The sequence below is a fragment of the Hyposmocoma kahamanoa genome, unplaced genomic scaffold (genome assembly GCF_003589595.1).
Source record: "Hyposmocoma kahamanoa isolate Upper Pololo Valley unplaced genomic scaffold, ASM358959v1 95, whole genome shotgun sequence".
In the NCBI taxonomy this organism is placed as follows: domain Eukaryota; kingdom Metazoa; phylum Arthropoda; class Insecta; order Lepidoptera; family Cosmopterigidae; genus Hyposmocoma; species Hyposmocoma kahamanoa.
The window spans coordinates 5,461,392-5,480,911 of NW_020654972.1; the positions used below are offsets into that span (position 1 = coordinate 5,461,392).

Here is a 19,520-nt window from a genome sequence, read left to right on the forward strand (position 1 = left end):
ATAACTCTGCGCTTGATGGATTAATTTCCAAGAACGTGTGACGAAAACGATGGTCAAAAATTAAACTATATTTTTACGTCGTAAAATTAAATTTTTAATTGTTTTATAGGTGTATCATTTTATTCCTGCGTAATTTTTATTTATGCATTTCATGGAAAAAATATTTGAGTAACTTTAAAATAGATTATTTATCCTTGTTTTGCGTGAAAAATCATAGTATGTCACGTACGTAGTTCTTAAGAGTATTGTTATATAGATGAAGAAGCATGTTCACCGTGAGGTGTTTATATACTTACTTATATATTATTATTCTATTGAAATGTATTGTGACAAAAAACCTCTCGGAAATTCAACATTCTGACGACAACCAATTATGGTTCAATCAAATGTTTACCTATGTTACAGGCCCATCATTAAGACTTACAAGACAATTTTTTCCACGCGTATTTTCAATATGATTTTATAACTACCATTGGAGTTATATTGAAATTTAAATTATGTTATGATAGTTCATTTTCGGGAAAGTTAAGGTCTGTGCCAGCGCCAGAAAAGTCTTTAAGAGATCCGCATACTTGATATTATATATCGTGAATCCGTTTGAATGGAGTGGAATTCCCTGCCTCCAGACTTATTTCCTGAGCGCTATAACTTGGAACTTTCAAGGCGAGTGTGAATAGGCATTGTGTAGGTGTACGTGTTCCATCGTCGACCTCATCGTCACTTTCCATCAGGTGAAATGAAGGTCATTAGCGCACAAATTTATGTTCCGAATCCGAGACTGTACAAATCTAGAAAACACGGATCTACTTCGGATGTCGATTAGAATCCGAGAAAAAACGAATATCGCTTGTACACTTAGAGATAAAATGACATCTCGGACGCCAGTGACATGTCCTACGTCATTTCTCGGATTCGGAACAGGGGTCTACTGTCGATCTCCTTCCGACAGCCGTCCGAAACAATTACTGTCAAATAAGTAATATTCGACAAAATTAAAAGACAAGTATCCAGTATGAAGCTTCATTCGCATCACGCGTCTTTTCATTTGGTCAAGTATTGCTTATTTGGCAGTAATTGTTTCGGACGGATGTCGGACGGAGATCGAGAGTAGACTCCTTGATACGAGTCGGACGTAGTGCGTAAACGCTCTTACTCAAATATGTGTACAATCAGCCACAAAAACCTGATCTATCATTCATGATTTTCAAAAAGTAAACTAACCATTAAATAACATCTAATTATAATAATAAGCAGACAATTTCCCGTCCAACTAGCGATACATTATGAACCTGTTGGACAGGCCTAAGATTTATAGTCCAGGAGTGAAGGTCTCTGCGACATGTTTAATGGGGGTTTTTACATTGAAGCTTGGACCATTAGGGCGTTGCAATGGCTTGAAGTGCGGTGACAGATGGGTGGAACGATTGTGGAACATACGGAATGTCGTGGAGATGTGCAGGTTATAAATATTTTGAATTAAAATGTAAAAACTCGTACATAACAGATGGGTGCACAAATACGTCCGTTAATTCCAGAAAGCTCTGATAAATATCGTGAAATGACCTTTATTGAGACGATATCGTACATACGTACGGTGGAAGATTTATAACCACTTTTCAATTAAAAAGATCTGATTTTTCGACTAGAAAGTTACAATTGAACTTAACGAGGTCTACAGCTTTTGTAATGTAAATTTTAAATAACAGGGCGACATATCTATGAAGGTAAGAATTTAGACCATTTCTCTCCCGCGTAGTATGCTGTATCTATGCAGTCCAGAAACCGCGGCAATATTTTCAATTAACGTGTCGGACGCCATTCCTCACTGCGGATTCCCAGGCTCTAATGAGCTCATTCTGCACCGCTAGGCCACGACTCTAACATCGCTACTGACGTCTTTGTTGACGATATGTTGTATGAACTTGAGGTTGAGAGAATTTTCTGGGTTATTGTATTTTATTTATGATGTGTAACTACTACGGTAGCGGTAGGTTTTAAATATAACTAGTTTATTTTTATTGTTTTGTTGCTTATTTTTAATTATGAGATAAACCATATAAACCATATAAACCATTTATTTGCCACACAATAAAAAAAAAAATATACAAACAAATCCTCTTCTATTCCTCTTCTAAATTATAATTATATAAAAAAAATAAAGTCTTACCATTGACTTACAATTATATGGACGTCGGGTCCGCGCTAAAAAGTGTCCGCACTTGTAAGGCGCTAAAATCGTATACAGAGCGCTATCTCCGCTTTAGTCTTCATTTGTTCTACTGACAGCGCGATACTGCGATGACATTACAATTTAAATTTCGAATGAGATTTCTAAGTATGATAATAATTTGGGTTAAGTCAACACGTAAACCTAATTATTTTCATTCCATCATATTAATACAATTCGGTTAATATGAGTACATATTATAATGCTTTGAAGGAGAAGTTTAAAGAGACTGACATTCTTACACTAGCGTCACAGTATATTTATGATTTTTTTTATAATATCAAGTGATGGGACGAACAAGTCGTGCGCCTGTTGGTAAGCTACCGCTGCCTATTTAATTTATGTTGCGAAGAATAGTTTTTTTTTTAATGAAAAATAGTGACAAACATAACATTAATAGGAGGAATAAAAATAAACTGACTGTTTTTGACAGTCGTCCTCACAAAATCACAAATTAATTTAAGGTGCAATGTATACGCTTCTACTCGTATAATAAGATACCGGTTAATTCAAAATTTACCATTTACTAGATTTAAAACTACAGGCAAATATGTACACTAAAGGTTATTTTTATACAGCTTCTGTGTACTGACAAAAATCAATGGTAGTGGACCCAGTCATACGAATCTCTATTGTCTCGATCTATAAATATTGTACAAAGGTAAATAAACATTTAGGAAATGAAACTATTTTTCAGGATTTAAATCGCGTATATTTGTTTTTTCAAAAAACCGACGTTCCAGGTCCTTTACAGGTCCCATGGTCACGGTTGAATGAGGTGGTACAGTCTTCAAGTTCAGTTATAAGTAAGAACTCGATAAATAAACATTTGTAGACATGTATCATTTACAATATATATATATACAATATATATCATTTACAATATATAGATTGAGACTCCTAGAGTTTGTTACAACAAACTCTAGAGTTGGTTACTCATTCTTCTTAGAGGAATTTGCCTTACGAATGAGTAGTCGAGTTACCTACGAATTATAGACTATAGTTTGAGTTTGGTAATTCGGCAATAGGTCACAAAACACCAATGTTTTAAATACTATCTTCATGGCGTGCTTTAATCATCAAATGCGTTAGAAATAATAATTACGCACACACTCAACATAGTCCCGCACTAGGGAAACCCTGTGTCGTGGGTGCCATGGACACATACATAGACAACCACAAATTACACTCAAACTCACTAGAGAAATAAATGTAGGCCATACAAATATTTCTTCCGGTCTGGGAATCGAACCTGGGTCCTCTGCGTTGTAGTCAACCGTTATGGCAACCGTTCGGCCACAGAGGCAGTTAGAAAGGTTAGACTCATCGAAAACTTTGTAGAAACAAAGCAATAGTTTTCTAAAACTATTTAACCAAAATGATCAATATAACTGTTAACCGATAATAGCTACAAGCAACTCAATACAAGTTATCCAAATCAATCTCGACTAACGACAGCTCCAGTCCCCGCCTGTCAGTGTAGTTCATAATTATTTCAATAGGTAGTAGATCTAAGTTAACAATGGTTGGTTTACATAACTGCGCTCGCGTCGCTTAACCGGTAACTGTATGGGAAACGTGACTAACTGAAATTGTTGCCTTAAATGACGGTGAAAGTTTTGAACGAGTTTTATACCTAAGGATTTTTTTTTTGTATTTTGGGTGATTTTTAAAAATGTAGATTCTATAGCATGATAATTTATGGTGAAGAAAGTTAATCTTTTTTTTTAAAATAAATATTGGATCTTTATTAATGCGTTTGGACTTGGCACACACGCATTGTGGTAGCCCAGTTTTAATAATGTATCTTAACAATGATTTTTTAAATATGGTTAAGAACTTCGTTAAGACTTCTATTAACATAACTATGTATACTGTTAAGGTAAGATACCGCTAGATGGCGTTGAACCGTTTTTGTGTGATTTCTAAAACGCGCTCTGAAGAGGTTATCTACATTTATATATAACTGCCTCTGTGGCTGAACGGTTACCACGCAGGATTGCTACGTAGAGATTTCGGGTTCGACTCCCGGGCCGGGAGAAATATATGTAAGGCCTACATATATTTCTCTCGTGAGTTTGGGTGTAATTTGTGGTTGTCCATGGTACCTGCGATACAGAGTTTTCCTAGTGCGGGACCATGAGTGTGTGCGTTAAGAAATGTATAAACATGTTATTATTTTTATTTAGAACCTTATACAATTATCATTATTACTTTGATCATACATTACATACGTATACTTCAAGTTCTTTTCTCATCGAGGTATGCAGAATAGTCTTCCACTTGTTACGATCCTGACACTCGTCTTTCGCCTCATCAACACGCATCAGGGTTTTCCTCTTGTATGATACTCTTGATGTAGCCTTTCTTTGTTTCTTTGGCCGTGGTAATTTCGCCTTGGCACTCGTCTTATAAATCGGTTTTGTCAATCTTCATTCTCTCTATATGTCCGAACTATCTAAACATCTCTTCCTCTATTTAGCTTTGTCACTACATCATCTTCCAAGATCGTTAATTTAAAAAGTACTGTAAAAATTTTGGAAATCTAAATTATAATTAAGAGTATCGTTCCAAAATTAGCTGGTATTGCTGGTGAGCCTGTGAAGCATTTCGTAGTTTCATTCGTATAATGTGGAAGAGTGGATAAACTTTCATGTGAATTCCACTCCCGGTGTTGTTTGCTAAAAGCAAATAATGCAACTTTTACAAGTAGCTTTTACTAAATAGCTAAAACAGAAAAGCATACTCGTAAAGCGTTCTAATATGAAAATTGCATTAAGTAAATCCTCCTACACGCGCATAACTCCGGCTAAGTATCAAGTTTTTACACCTGTACATAAATAAAGACATCCTGTGAGACTAATGTGACATTTAATGCGTGTGCGACGAAGATAGGAGTTTCATTAATGTCTTAATATGACAAAGTCTTCGTAAGCTACTCAACTAGAAATCTAAAAGGATATATCGCATGTTGAAATCGATATAGTCGCTTAACGAAAATTTAGCCATTTCAAATTGAAACTAACTTTTATAAACTTTAATAGCCAATTCCCGAAAGTTGACGTTTTCATTTTAAAGGTAACAATTTCAATTGTATATGTTCAAACTATGTTCCACATGAATTTTATTTATGTAGGTCAATATTAACTGTCGAGTGATTTAGAATATGTAATTATGAACATTCAATTGTTTTAATAACTTGGTACCCTATACTTTAAAGCAGAGGCCGTGGGTTAGAATGCGGGCTCGCACTTCTGAGTGTTTTGGAATTTATGTACGAAATTTGAGGTGGATCCACCGCCAATTTTAAATACGAACTGATTCCCTCTATATATAATATATATAATTGTATTTGTAAGGTAATTGCAGTCAAGAGAAAAAGAAATTTTAAAATCAAATATTCATTTCTAGAGCAACCGTGATCAAATGTTATAATTATCAGACTATCAAAGTTTTTTGTGACAGATAATTAATATTAACATATTGATATATATAAATACACTTTCTTGTTGACTGTACCACAGTACCTACCAAGAATAAGCTTGTAAGTACCGGAGTATCGGGGTGGAATAAAATATTAATATTTATTCTTGAACCCCTGCATAGCAAATAGTAAATAATAAAACGGATCCAATAGGATCAGATGGGAATGACTCCGTCTTTCGATGAAGGACAACATCGTGATGAGACCTGCACGTCGTCGTAGAAAGGTTCACAACGTGTGAAACTCCTAAACCGCATTGGAACAGCGGGGCCTAAACCCTCGCCTGAGAGGAGACCTGTGCCCAGCTGTGGGACGTAGAAAAGGACAGACAAGAATGATTATGATGACGAGTAGGATGACCAACTTCGACCGCAAAAGTTTTCAGTTTAGTGTTTGATTAATAAATAAATAAAATCACAATATCTTGTTCATTATAAATATAGGCTGCACATATAGGTAATCAATCAATCAATAACCCAAGGGGCCTTCTTTCGGTAGTTTTTGTTTGATCCATATATAAATAAACAATGCGGTTGTATTACTTGACGATCTTCTCAATCTCCGTGACCAAGCGGTAAGTACTGTAGGCGTTAGAGGAAAAATTTCTAGGAATCAAACTTTTCAAGATTGGTTGAACCCGTGCACAGCTGTGAGACGTATAAATGGGTTCAAAATGACGATGATGATTGATATATTTTTTACTTTCACGAAACGTTAAGAGAATAGTTTTATAAAATTTGACAAAAAAGTTTAGGACTAGAAGTCATGAATCGTGTTACCTATAAACCCCAAAGTTGTCAAGTCCGATTTTTTTTCTATTCTTTAAGAGTCGGATTGAGCTATTTCTCTATATTTTTTTTGACAACAGTAGTGATGTGTTTGACGTTTATCGTATAGCAATATATAAAATAGCATAAATATTCATTTAATGTGTTCGATCAAAGGTAAAGAGAAGAAGATCGCTAAAGACTAGATAATAAAAACTGTCCTTGTTGGCAAGAATGGTAAAAAAAACATAGTATATCAGGTATCCAGGAAAAACTCAGGTAAGTTTCCTCATAAAGTAACAAGACGGAGTAAACTTTATAAACTAAGTTCCGTGACATAATGTTCCTAGCCGTCAGAAAGCGGATTTACGATATACTCTCTGAGGTTAACTGTATATACCGCGTCACAGATGATACATAGACTCTTGAACCTTATGTCGTCTTTCTATACGATATAAAATCATCTTTTTGAATAAGAACTCCGTTAAAACGATCTCTTTGCGTGGTTTCACGTAACCAGGCGTTCCTTTGCGGTAAGACAAACCATGAAGCGGCAAATTTAGCATCTGAGAAAGTACGGAACGTGAGCGGCGGAAGTCTCGTTTAGGACCGTATTGCTACAACGTGTCTTTGGTAACACGGTTTCATCCTCGTTGAGGGTAATATCTTGATTATACTCGATACGAGGCGAGTGAAAATTGTTCGCTCGTTAAATTTTGCATTTTTTCACAACGAACGCACTCATGGCCTCGCACTAGGGAAATTCTGTATCACGGGAGCAATGGACACTCACTAGGTACACAACCACAAATTACACCCAAACTCACCAGAGAAATAAATGTATGCCATACAAATATTTCTCTAGGCTCGGGAATCGAACCCGGGACATCTGCGTGGCAGTTCGGCATGGTAACCGTTCGGCTACGGAGGCAGTTAAATTTATAATTTATTACTATTTTCTGACTAGTCTCAAATTAGGGAACTTCTTGTACTATGAGCACCAGAGCAAAGGTATTCACCATGATACTACCCAGAACACCCAGAAACAATTTCGAAAAGTTACCGGGAAGCGAACCGTTGTGCCACCGAGGTCTTCCGAATTGAAAACTCATAATAACATCGCATTATGTGTTCCAAAGCGAACTTGGTAAACATTTATCGGATTATAGAGTTGTAAGGTTTTCGCGATTGTTATTATTGGAAATGAAACTATCGGGCAATCTGTTTATTCAAAGGAACCACAAGTTTGTTTAAGAATAATAAAAAACTGAACTGAATTAAATGAAACTATCATTCCTATTCATCGAATTATATGAAATTTCTAAAGTCATAGCTTACATAAAGTTCATTGCCCTTTTTTTTAAATTACGTTACTTTTAGATTACCGATACTGTTAGCAAAAATGTTAGGGTGCGTACAGATCTTGCGCATGCGGCTGTTTGCGAAAGGCTCGCGAGCTGCACGCGTGCATTGTTGTGCGATCTCTTCGCGCGCCGTCTATGCGCCTCGCGTGAACCGCTCGCACTTTCTTTCTGTCACTACCCGTCACTCACACCAACTTACCTCAGGGCTCACCTGTTCAGCTTGTTAATAACTCTACTCTAAATACATTATTTGAGATCGAATGGACTGAAAAAACCAGTAAGCTCCCAGTTACACGAGGCTAAAGTTTTCGGGCGACCGCCCATTTACCACTCCTTCATGTAGATTAAAGGCGGATCTGAATTTTATTTACTAGGCGACAACATTTAAATTTCTCTGAATAGTACAATCGCGCGGCCGTAGCGCGGGCCGCTTGCGCGGGCCGCGGCATAGACCAAATTCAAGCCATCCTCGCCCGCGTGCCCGTGACGCTCATTTACGTTAAATCGTAAAAGCTAAACAAATAGAGCGTATTTTGCCTTGACAGTTAAACGCACGCGGTCGCTGCGCGGCGGCCGCGAGGGATAAGCGCGATGAAATTCGCGGCGAATGAACGCGCCCTTACGGTTGATTGTAAGGTTGGTCATGTTATCGTCCGACATATTTTAAAGCAACTTGACAACTGAGAGGAGCAAAGTGAACTAGACGCGCGGCATTATACGAGTCCTGCGTGAGACGTAATTACAGAGGCGCACTTAACTGCTCGCGCGCAGCACGCGTGCATCGCATTCGTGGCGCATTAGTCAGATCTGTACGCACCCTTACATTTATATATACGAAGGTTATGTACAACAACATCGACCGTAAATTGTAATTTCGAAATGACCTTTTATATGTCCCGTTTATTTACGTTTAGTAACATTAAATTAGTCAGCCATGACGGCGGAACCTGTTAAAAGCCCGTAACATTTGTTATAGATCCGAAAATATAGTGTCTTTCCAACATTATATAATTAATTAACTCATAGTTTACTTTAATGTAATTGTTACTTTGGTTTGAACGAGTTCTTTCTGTTACTATTCATTTATTATGAGAGCAATTGTTATCACGTTTACAAAAGGCATACATCTAAGGACACTGAAAGTCACATCGTCTTATATGATTATTTTCTTTATGAGATCAGAAAAAAAACATTGTAACGGAATTAACGGTGTCTATACCGACAAGAGCCTTTAATGTTTAAAAAAAGTGAAGTTTTGTATGGAGTGATTCTACTTATCATGCTAAGTAGCTTATTCTATCAAACACGGGTTGGTTGGGAATACGATTTTTCAAATTTTCGTATTGGATTGGATACTTTATGTAAATTGAATATGAGGTTTTGTAGAGAAATTATAATGAGCGATACGATCGTAACTCTTTATTACTACCAGTATTAAAGATTACAATTTACCAAACACGAGGTTTTGATGAAGTGGAGCAAAATTTCAGTTGTTCATTAATAATTTTTAGGTGTCGTAATAAAGCCGCTGCGCAAATTGGTGTAATAATTTTGTCTCTGTACTGTGCCGGCTATGATTAACTACTCCGGCTTAATAAGGTTCCGTTTTGCGAGATTTAATTAGTGAAGATATTTTACCGCATGAAAACATTTTAAACAAAATATATAGGGAATACGCCCAATGGAATTTATTACTTACGTAAACATGGTACGGAGAATTAAAAAGTTTTAACTTTGAGGATTGTGAAGCCATGTTAATACATAAAAGTGAAAACACTTTGTTATTATATTGTTACAAAGATCGAACAAACTTTAACTTTTTTATTAAAAAAAAAAAATCGACCTCGAAAGTTCGTGGGATTACATCTATTTGTCAAGTTTTAATCGGTTATTGGAAAGTGCGCGAAACCGGTTTCATCCCTTAGTTAGTCTAGAGGTGGAGTAATTTCTTCAAATTTGAACTGGACTAACATTGAGGTTACTCTCTTTCCAACAAGAAAAGTATCATCAAAGTCGGTTCTCAAATAATCGTAGTATTATTTATGAGAGTAATCGTGTGACATACGCACACAAAAAAATACAGTCGAATTAAGAACCTTCTACTTTTTTCGAAGTCGGTCAAAAACGGAACCTGAAAACGTACAAATCTAAGTCTCAAGGTAGACTAAATCAAATAAGACTGAAATAGTGCAATTCTGTAAACTTTATGGGGAGTAAAAACGTTTTCCCCCTGAACGACTGTAAATAGAAATACGGGTGAAGCATATTTCCGTTTTGCTATTTTTTATTTGCTGGTAACGTAGCCTTTGTAGTTACGAGTATGTTTCTACATAGTACCATCGGAATAGCTTCTGTAAATTAGTTCTAGACTGTTGGTAATAATTTACTAAAGCTATTCTGATTCTGGGAAAGGAAAAGTAAGTTCAAGACAGAGTAATCAAAGTCGTTCTTTCTTTGTTTCTTCCTATTACAGTTTGACGACATCAATTGTCGAGTGGTTTGCACGTCGATTTTCATGACGTTGCCATCTCTGAGGTTTCGGGTTCGACCCCCAGGCGGGTCAATGTAGAAAAACTTTTCTATATTGTCTTGGGTTTGGGTGTTTGTGATAATGTGGTTGTTCCTGATTTCCATAACATAAGTTCTTTAGAACTATTATTATATAATATGAGTTTGCAATCTGGGACACAGAGTGTACATGAGAGATAGAAGAGAAGTTTAAATGAATTAACATTCTTACACTAACGTCACAATACATTTATGAAAATGTTATTTATGTTAAGAAAAATATATTTTTTTTTACGAAAAATAGTGACAGACATAACATTAATACGAGGACTAAAACTAAACTAGCCGTTCTTGACAGTCGTTTTCATAAAGTCTCAAATTGATTTGAGGGGCAATACATACGCTTCTATAATAAGAGTCCGATTGATATTCAAAATTTGCCATTTACAAGGTTTAAAACTATTGTGAAACAAAAACGTTATACTAAAGATATTTATATAACTTCTGCGTACTTGAGCTTTCAGGTGTTTTCGATCTAAGGTGTTTAAATTAAATATTGTAATGATAAATGTATTCAAATGTATATTTACAAAGAACAACCCTTAGAGTTTCTTGCTCATTCTTCTCAGAGGAATCTGCCTTACGAATGAGCAGTAAAGTTTAATCTGTTTTGTTTTGACTGGTACGAGGAATAATATACAACCCATTTTTGTTGTCCAAGGTAGGCTTTATGGTACCTAGAACTAATCTGGTGCGACTTCATAGAATGAGGTTATTTGCAGTACCTATCACACGATGTAGAGTGAGTGAGATAGGTATCTAAATCAGTTGCTTAACTTTGACTCCTCATTGGAGCTTTTTGTATGCTCAGAATCAAAATTCATGTTTTCCGCAGGACGCTATCTGGGGTCCTTGACCGGAGACAGCAGTATTAAGTGTTAGTTTAAAATGTAATAACAAATGGATTTTTTTTGTCCTTAATGTTAATCTGTAATAATATTGCTTATGGTATTGTATTTATAATTTTATCAATTTTCATATTTTATTCACTTTTGTAATTGACTTAAGATTGATCGTTCAGTTAGCTTTAAGTCTTACTATTGCGTTTGGGTTGACTGTAAGCAATATGTAATAAATAAATAAATAAATAATCAGTATGACGATTTCAAGTGTAATTTGCTTACCTAAGAAATGAAGTTTGTCAGACTTTGTCTTTGACTTTGGGGTCAGAGCAACGTATGTGATGTTGTCTGATATTTATTTATAACTTCTATAGCGAGGTGACCCAAACAGAGTCTTATCTTCCGATATTAGGTTCCGTCAGGCCCTTCGGTTTTGAGCCTGATCCAGACGGTCATTAGTACCAAGGTCCCGAAGTTTTAATCAATTTCCCGCTGATTTAGCAGTACCTTAAGAACCCGATCGGTTGGCGCTCTTTCCCAGTACGATTATCTCCCATTCATTCTATCAAACACACCTTTAAAATTACAGGATGTATGAATTGGCATATTTTGCATTCAGTGGAAAATTAAACTGCCGCCGTGAAAAACAAAAGCGACAATATGGCACGACGTATAAAACGTAGTCGATGTCGGCAACAAGCCACGTTAATTTGTTTCGATTCACCGCCTCGGTTCGGTCACCGCATTGGTTGAGTCGAACTCGCGCAATCAAAGCCTTTTGTGATTTTTGTGTTACATCTCCACTGTTTCGGTATTATTTCGTATCTGCCCCTCTGGTTATCTATTACCGATAAATTTTTTGTTGAAGTGATTTGTGACATAAATTTCTGCGGCGTCGTCGACGTAATCGAGAAGGTAAAAATTGTTTTCTTTAGTTTTATTACACGGGATCTAAATAAAAAAATAATTAGACCTTCATGAAGGAGGAGTTTTGGCCAAAAGGTGTCGTCTATCGGTGATTCCGCGGCCGGTTACCTGGCACCAGATTGCGTTACACGTCACAGACTCGTTGTTGATTAGTTGTGATTGTGTGGGCCAAAATTACCTGATTCGTCATTAATAAATAAAATAAATAAATAGGGCAAATATATAACAAAAAAGACAGGTCTACTAATAATAACAACACATAATATCGAAAACAGGATCAGAACAGGAGAGAAGACTAATTAGAGTCTCAACAGACTTAACGCGTCAGATCGATTTTATTCTATACAAAATAGAATTTATTCTTTTATTGGCGAAATATTTTAGAATAACAGATGTAGATAATTGTAAGCAGTTTTACAGCAAGCTGTTAACAGATGAAGGCTGTTTCGGCCGCTACTAATCTTTTAGATTGATTTATAATCTTGTTAGTTAATTTTCATTACATATTCTAACGTTTGAATGAAGCTGTGTTTGGGGCCTTTTTTATATTTCGATACCATATGCCAACTTAATTTTTTGATCATTTTCTGTTATTTTTGTAAAGTACCATATTTTTGAGTGAGAATTTTGTGAAATATAAAATAAATTAAGACAAAAAACCAAATTCGAAAAAAAAACGAATTTTGCGAAAAAATAAAGAAACAAAATAAAAACAGAACATGTCCAAAGATGGCGTGGTGTTCATTGGAGGTATCGATTTATTCTATTTATTAACGAATAAAGAAACTTTCACGAGTTTCTCACAGGGGGTGCTTCGGCAAAAAGCCGTTAAAACCAAAAACACAGATTTGTAATAAAACGCATATAGAAATTCGTAAGGTAAATTCGCAAGCACAGTTGGTAGAGCGCTTCTCCTAGATTGGCATTACAGATTCAGGTTCGAGACCTCACAGATTGAAGAAGTTTTTCTTTATTGTCGATCTTTGTATTAATAATGAAAACAATATTTCATATACATTTATATCAACTACATTTCCAAAGTTTCCACTCGATTGTATTTTGACTTTTGAAATATTAATTTTACATTTTAAACAATGAAAGCGTCCCGGTGATTACCAATAACCGCCATACATTTTCCAAATGGTCGGATCGAGAGAATCGTGGCAAAATCGTAAAGTGAGTGACCGAATAGCAATTTTATCATTTAATCTATGTTTGACTGGGCATGGATTGTCTTTACAGCCGACCGGCTTCACCCCAACCGAATAAATACAAAATGCCACCCCTTCTTGTTATAAACTATTGCCTGTATAATTTTGTTTGTGCAACATTATAAAATACGGAATATTTTTTTTCACATTTTGTCAGTTCGATTCCCTAGGTCATAGTTTCCCAAAGTGGTCCCTACCCCAAATTGGGCGCTGAAGAGTCTTAGAGTAGCTGTAGTGCCTCGGAAGCTCGGAACCTGAAATATCTATATGTATAAACTACGCTACGTACATAATGATAATTTTTTCCTTGACATTTTTTGTGTTAAGCTAATATGAAAAATACGCGTTTTCAAAAATTTTTTACGGTGGTGGGCGTTGTAATTTTTTTTATTTTTTCTTAAATGGGCAGTGGGGCATAAAATTTGGGAACCTATGCCCAAGGTAAATAGTATTTTATGCAATCGTTGCATAATGGGGATTCTTAAAGTGGAGTAACGTATTTATTTCTATTAGTTAATTAATATATACGAGGTTTTAAGACCTAATTAAGTAGTAGCAGTTAATTATTTAGTAGCAGTGGAGCTCCTTGTGAAAGAGTTCGTTCAGGGAAGTACTGCCACTTTACCTATTTCTGCCGCCTAGCAGTAACGTGAGCATTGCAGCGTTCCGGTTTTGAAGGGTAAAGGTGCTGGTGAAATTTGCCTTGCGTATTGTCAACTAAAGTCTCAGGGTGACGGGCATAGTGGCAGTGCCTCTAAGATCTTTGCGATTAAAAGCTCTGAGTGGCACTGCCATGGATAGGCGTAGCACCAGGTGCACTACTTATTCGTTGCGTCGCTTGGTATTAGAAAAAAAGGATGTAAGGATTGCATATAATACTTTTTCTACGAGTAAATTAAAATAATGAAACACAACTCTACGGTAACAAACTCAAACGAAAGCCATACAAACGATATAAAACAAAAACCAAAGAGATAAAATAAAAGTGTTCGTGATTGGCCAAGTACTGTTTATATTTTAACCAATCAGGAGGCTGCAGAGCGTTTGAGTTACGCCATATTTGATATTTTACTTAGAAAAACGACTTTTTTTCAAATTTTTCAGTTCAGTAGCAAGTACCTAAGAGAGCTTTTGTGACATGGTTTATAAAATTGTGATTGACAGATTAAGGTACAGGAGTAGAAAAAAGTATTTAAATGCAAAAAATAATAATGTCTCCCTGAAGCAAAATATCCTATCTAAAACATTTAAAGCACTGACTGTCTTTATTGTTAAAGTACTTGTTATATTTAAAGTTCTATGCAGAGTGATCTTATAATTTCAACCACTTATGATATTACAATTTTTACTGTATCACACAGAGTTAAATTTAATTTTTTTTTATTACAGAGACGGGGAGCACAAATAAGAGCAATGGTATGAAGGAACCGGGATCACCAGAGGAATTGGTAAGTACGAATAAAAAATAACCACATCATATAGTTGTTCGTAAAGTACCGCGCTAAATTTGTCTCCTATAACCATTGTTACAATAAATAAAATTATTTATAAGTATAAAAAGTTGTCAGGACCTTTATTATTTTTAACTTAAAGGTAATTTTATTGTGTTTATTTTTTAACAAAAGGAATGGAACACTTTAATTTTGTACTGCTTGTTTAAAACATGCAACAATATTGGATATTGTGTTTTTTAAAATTTTATTTATAGCTTATATAGCTTTAGAACAAAAAAATTGTAATGTTAAATAATTTCAAGTTAAATATAATTTGTATAACTTTAATTGCTGTGCTCTGCAGAATTACATGGCTGCATTTTATATTAAAGTGGTTAAATGAACGAATGGATCTGCTTTGTGATCTGGAATGGATGGCATTGGTAAACGTTGGCGAACGGCTAAAGTTTTTGGCAAGATGTAGCGCCCCTAGTAAACTTTCAAGATTTTTTCTCTTAAATTCTTTTCTGTAATCTTTTTATCACCAGCGATTATCTAAATAACTAACATAAAAACGTGACCTTTCTCAACTAGAATGTCTTATTTATTTTCATCAATAGGATTTGGTACTTTAGTGAATGTCATAAAGAAATTGCTTCATGGGCGATTCGTTTGAGGTATCCCTCGTCGAAGTCAAATTGCCTTAGCCATCGTTAGACGCTGTCGAAGGGCACGTGACCTGAAGAATCGATATCCTAAGATTATTTATAGAGTTCTACTGATTTTTGGCAATTTTGCCTTTGTGGTAAAAAGGCAGCAGGGCACAGGTTTCCGCTGGACGTAACTCACAAATTAAAGTCATACGTGCTTGCCGGGATTTGAACTATCAACCTCTCAAAAAGCAACAGGTCTCCCGGTTCTGCTCAGGGGCAACCACCTCTCTTTGATGTGTTATATAAATAGATAAACAATGATATTTCCTATAAATTGATCTTTAATAAATTCAATACAATTATAACGAAAACGGTGACACTTTGAGTTGACGATTTCTTACAGAGACGTAAAAGATTTAGCCCATAGAAAGTAGTCTAATGAACGCGACGCACTAATCGGCTAGCCAAATTCGCTGTTCCTATTAATTTATCACCCCATCCGAAAGTATACCTCAGACACGAGTTGCAGTAGCCAATATGAAAGCCCTTGAACCATCTCAGGATTCAAATTGGCCAACGTAGAGACAATATGGTGAAATGGGGCTATATCAACCCGACTCAGTATCATTACATGCGGGTTCCCTGCCCAAAGTATGTCTCACCTACTCTTGTGCCCACTGTGTTTAACCAGATGCACCTGCGAAAACTTGCTAAAGGCAACAGCATAGAAATGGCTGTTTGCTGGGCCAAAGAAATTTAACACCGGTTATTTTATTGGTTTTTGTCATTGACTCGACAAGAAGAACAATATCCATGGTCGAGTGGCTTGCACACGGGTTTTCATGGTTCTTTGAGGTCCAGGGTTCGATCTCCGGCCGAGTCAATGTAGAAAACGAACTTTTCTGTATTGTCTCGGGTCTGAAAATTTGTGGTGTCATCGTTATTTCCGATTTTCATAACACAAGTGCTTTAGTAACTTCTTTAGGATTCGAGTAACGTATGTGATATTGTCTAATGTGAAGAAGCCTAGTTTTCAAGACAATTTGAGATTGAAGAAAACACAACGTTAACTGCAGGTGCCTGCAAGTTGCTTAAAATCCTTTGGGATACATCGCACCTATCCTGACTTAACACTCCTGACGTAACTAGAAATAGACAATTTTGTCTGAGCGACACACTTTCGGATCAACACTTCGCATCGTCAAGCGTAGCTCATGTGAAAATGGTTCTTTGAATGACGTGACTTGTATCTTTATATAGAATAGAATAGATTCATTTATTTCATATTATCAATGTTACAATATAACAATTTACAATATAATATCAAGGGATAATAAATCGTCTCTAAAATAAATAATAATAATAAACATCGAAATAAATTTGGAGTCAGATTTTTTATTTGAATCATCCATTTTATCAAGAGACAGCACCTATACAAGTACTTGTAGCGACGTAAGAACATCTTACACATTGTTTATCTAAAATTCATGAAGATTTGTAAAATAAATGCAGAATATGTCCGAAGAGAAACGCTTATAACATAACAAAGAAGTAATACTAAAAAATATAAATAAACACAAAGTATAGTCGAAATACGATGACGTCAAATAAAAATAAAAATACCGTTTCTGCCCTGCCCCGAACTCCGCCATTTGTCAAGCTGTACAGGCAATAACCTACTTCTATACTATAAATGACGTAAACGACAATTTTCAACAAAGATTTTGACACAATGTATATCGTATAGCCGTAGCAACACACAATTTCATATAACATTTACAGTCCAATAACGGCTATAACATTTTACGTTTATAATTTCGCAGCAATCAAACCAACAAGTGCAAGTTTACTCGTTACTTATATGAAACTAATTAACCTTTGCATTCCGTATTCTCGAAGAGAGCTTAGCAAGATTGTTTGTAATCTCGCTTGTCTTGTAGGAAACCGACATTAATTATTGGATATCTTACTTAGGCCCATTGAATGCCACCCCAAAGAAGAGAAGAGCTGTCTTTTGTCAACTAATGATATTGTTGTTTTCACGTCTGAACGTCGCCGCTTGTTTAAAAATAATGAAATACTATTGAATAGAATATAATAGAATCATTTATTTCATATTATCAATGTCACAATATTACAATTTATATTACAAATGTTAATAATATCGATACTTTGGGGAAGAAATGGCGTAAATAAACTACAAAATTTAGAAGATAAGTGACAAAAGTTTTCAAAACGTTTACGTTTTAGTTCATATCCTTTTTATTTTTAACCGACTTCTAAAAAAGGGGAGCTTCTCAATTCGACTGTATGTTTTTTTTTGTATGTATGTTACGCGATAACTCCGGTATTTGTAAACCAATTTTCATGATTCTTTTTTTGTTGGAAAGAGGGTACCTCCATAGCGGTTCCATTTAATTTTGAAGAAAATCATCCACCTCTAAGGGTGGCTATTCACGCATGAAAATTCATTTTTATAAATAGCGCCTAAATTTTAATATAATGAGCAATTATTTTAATGGTTGCTTTTGCTATTCTTTAATTCAAGGCGTTTTTCTCTCTCTTCCATATACTTTGAGTAGTGATTTTTTTAATCTCCTATGACAAGTCCCGTATAGTGGCGAACTAGGGAATGAATCCGGGTTTGCGCACTTTCCGGTAACCGATTTCAATAAAACTAGTAAGTCCACGTACTTTTGAGGTCGGTTTTTTTAGTACTCTGTACTGAGATTATTATAACTTCGTTTACGTACAAAAAAATATTTTATGGCGAATAACTAAATTTAGAGCAGACAGGCAGAAGGAGCATGAAAACTGAACTCAACTAAGTACATGAAAAATTCTATCTCAATAAAATTGACATTTACGCATTATCATTTCCGCGAATTATCGATATGATCGTCACTAATGTAAACAAGGATAATTAATATAAAACTAAAAAATAGCGGAACTACAAAAAAACACAAAATATTATCGAAATGCAAAGTCGACAAATAAAAATAAAATACAATTTCTTCGAAAGAAATATCTTCTGCACTGTAAAGTTCATTATCCAATACAAGAAGTGTTAATAGCTGACACATGACAGATGACAGCTAGTGAGAATTTTACAAAGTTTATAAAAAACAACAAATTGATATTAACTTTTGTACATTCATTTAACCGAATGTCTTGTTTGTTGTGATTTTTTTTTATAATACCAAGTGACGAGACGAACAAGTCGTGCGCCTGCTGGTAAGCGACACGCCTATACATAACAGCTGCAGTGCCACTCAGAGATAAGTACTTATAGGTAATTTATGTCAATTGTAAGAAAATATTATATATTCTTCATATAGGTACTAATTGTGTAATGTAGAGTATTTAATTTATGGAAACCCAAAGTTTTGCTCAGGATTTACCCCCATTAACGTTTCATGCATCCATTTTCTTCCCTTGTATATTAGATTAGACCCCAGGGGTTCGATATAGATTCTTTGGAAATCATCGTGCTAGACAATGACACCTATTTCCGGGGTGCAATCCAGTACGTCCAGTCCTGAACTAAGTTAAAAAAACGGGCCGCCTTATTTAGCGTTCAGAGTGGGTCACCGATGTCGCCAATCTTCGTAATAACTTACCCAGTTACGATAAACTTGTCAGATACGGCAGTTAGTGAAAAGAGGGGCGATACGGTCGTAACTTTTTGTTACAATCTATATCTAGAATTTGTGCCACCGATGTCGTCGAACATCATTTGAAAATCATTCTTTATACAACTTAAGTATAATAATCAAATTCAATGGCCGTTTAAAAATCGGACATAACGAAAAACAAAATTATACAACATCACATACGTTGCTCCGATTCCAAAGTAAGTAACTAAAGCCAATTTTTTTTGGAAATAGGAAACAACGACTGTATCACAAACACCCACACCCGCGACAATACAGAAAGTAAGTATTTCTACATTGTCTCGGCCGGGGATCGAAACCGGGACCTCATTCATGGTGACACAATGAAAACCGGTGTGCAAGCCACTCGACCGCGGAGATCGTCATAGCA

At 35.5% G+C, this 19,520-nt stretch overlaps 1 protein-coding gene across 2 annotated transcripts in view; it reads left to right on the forward strand.

Annotated features, from left to right (window-relative positions):
- LOC113238285 (apoptosis-stimulating of p53 protein 1) overlaps positions 1-19,520 on the forward strand; it is a 468,812-nt gene that overhangs the window by 139,792 nt on the left and 309,500 nt on the right. For both annotated transcript variants that reach the window (XM_026475122.1, XM_026475123.1), the window contains one exon: positions 14,780-14,838. In XM_026475122.1, the coding sequence (XP_026330907.1) occupies positions 14,780-14,838 (59 nt within the window). The remainder of the gene's footprint in view (positions 1-14,779; positions 14,839-19,520) is intronic.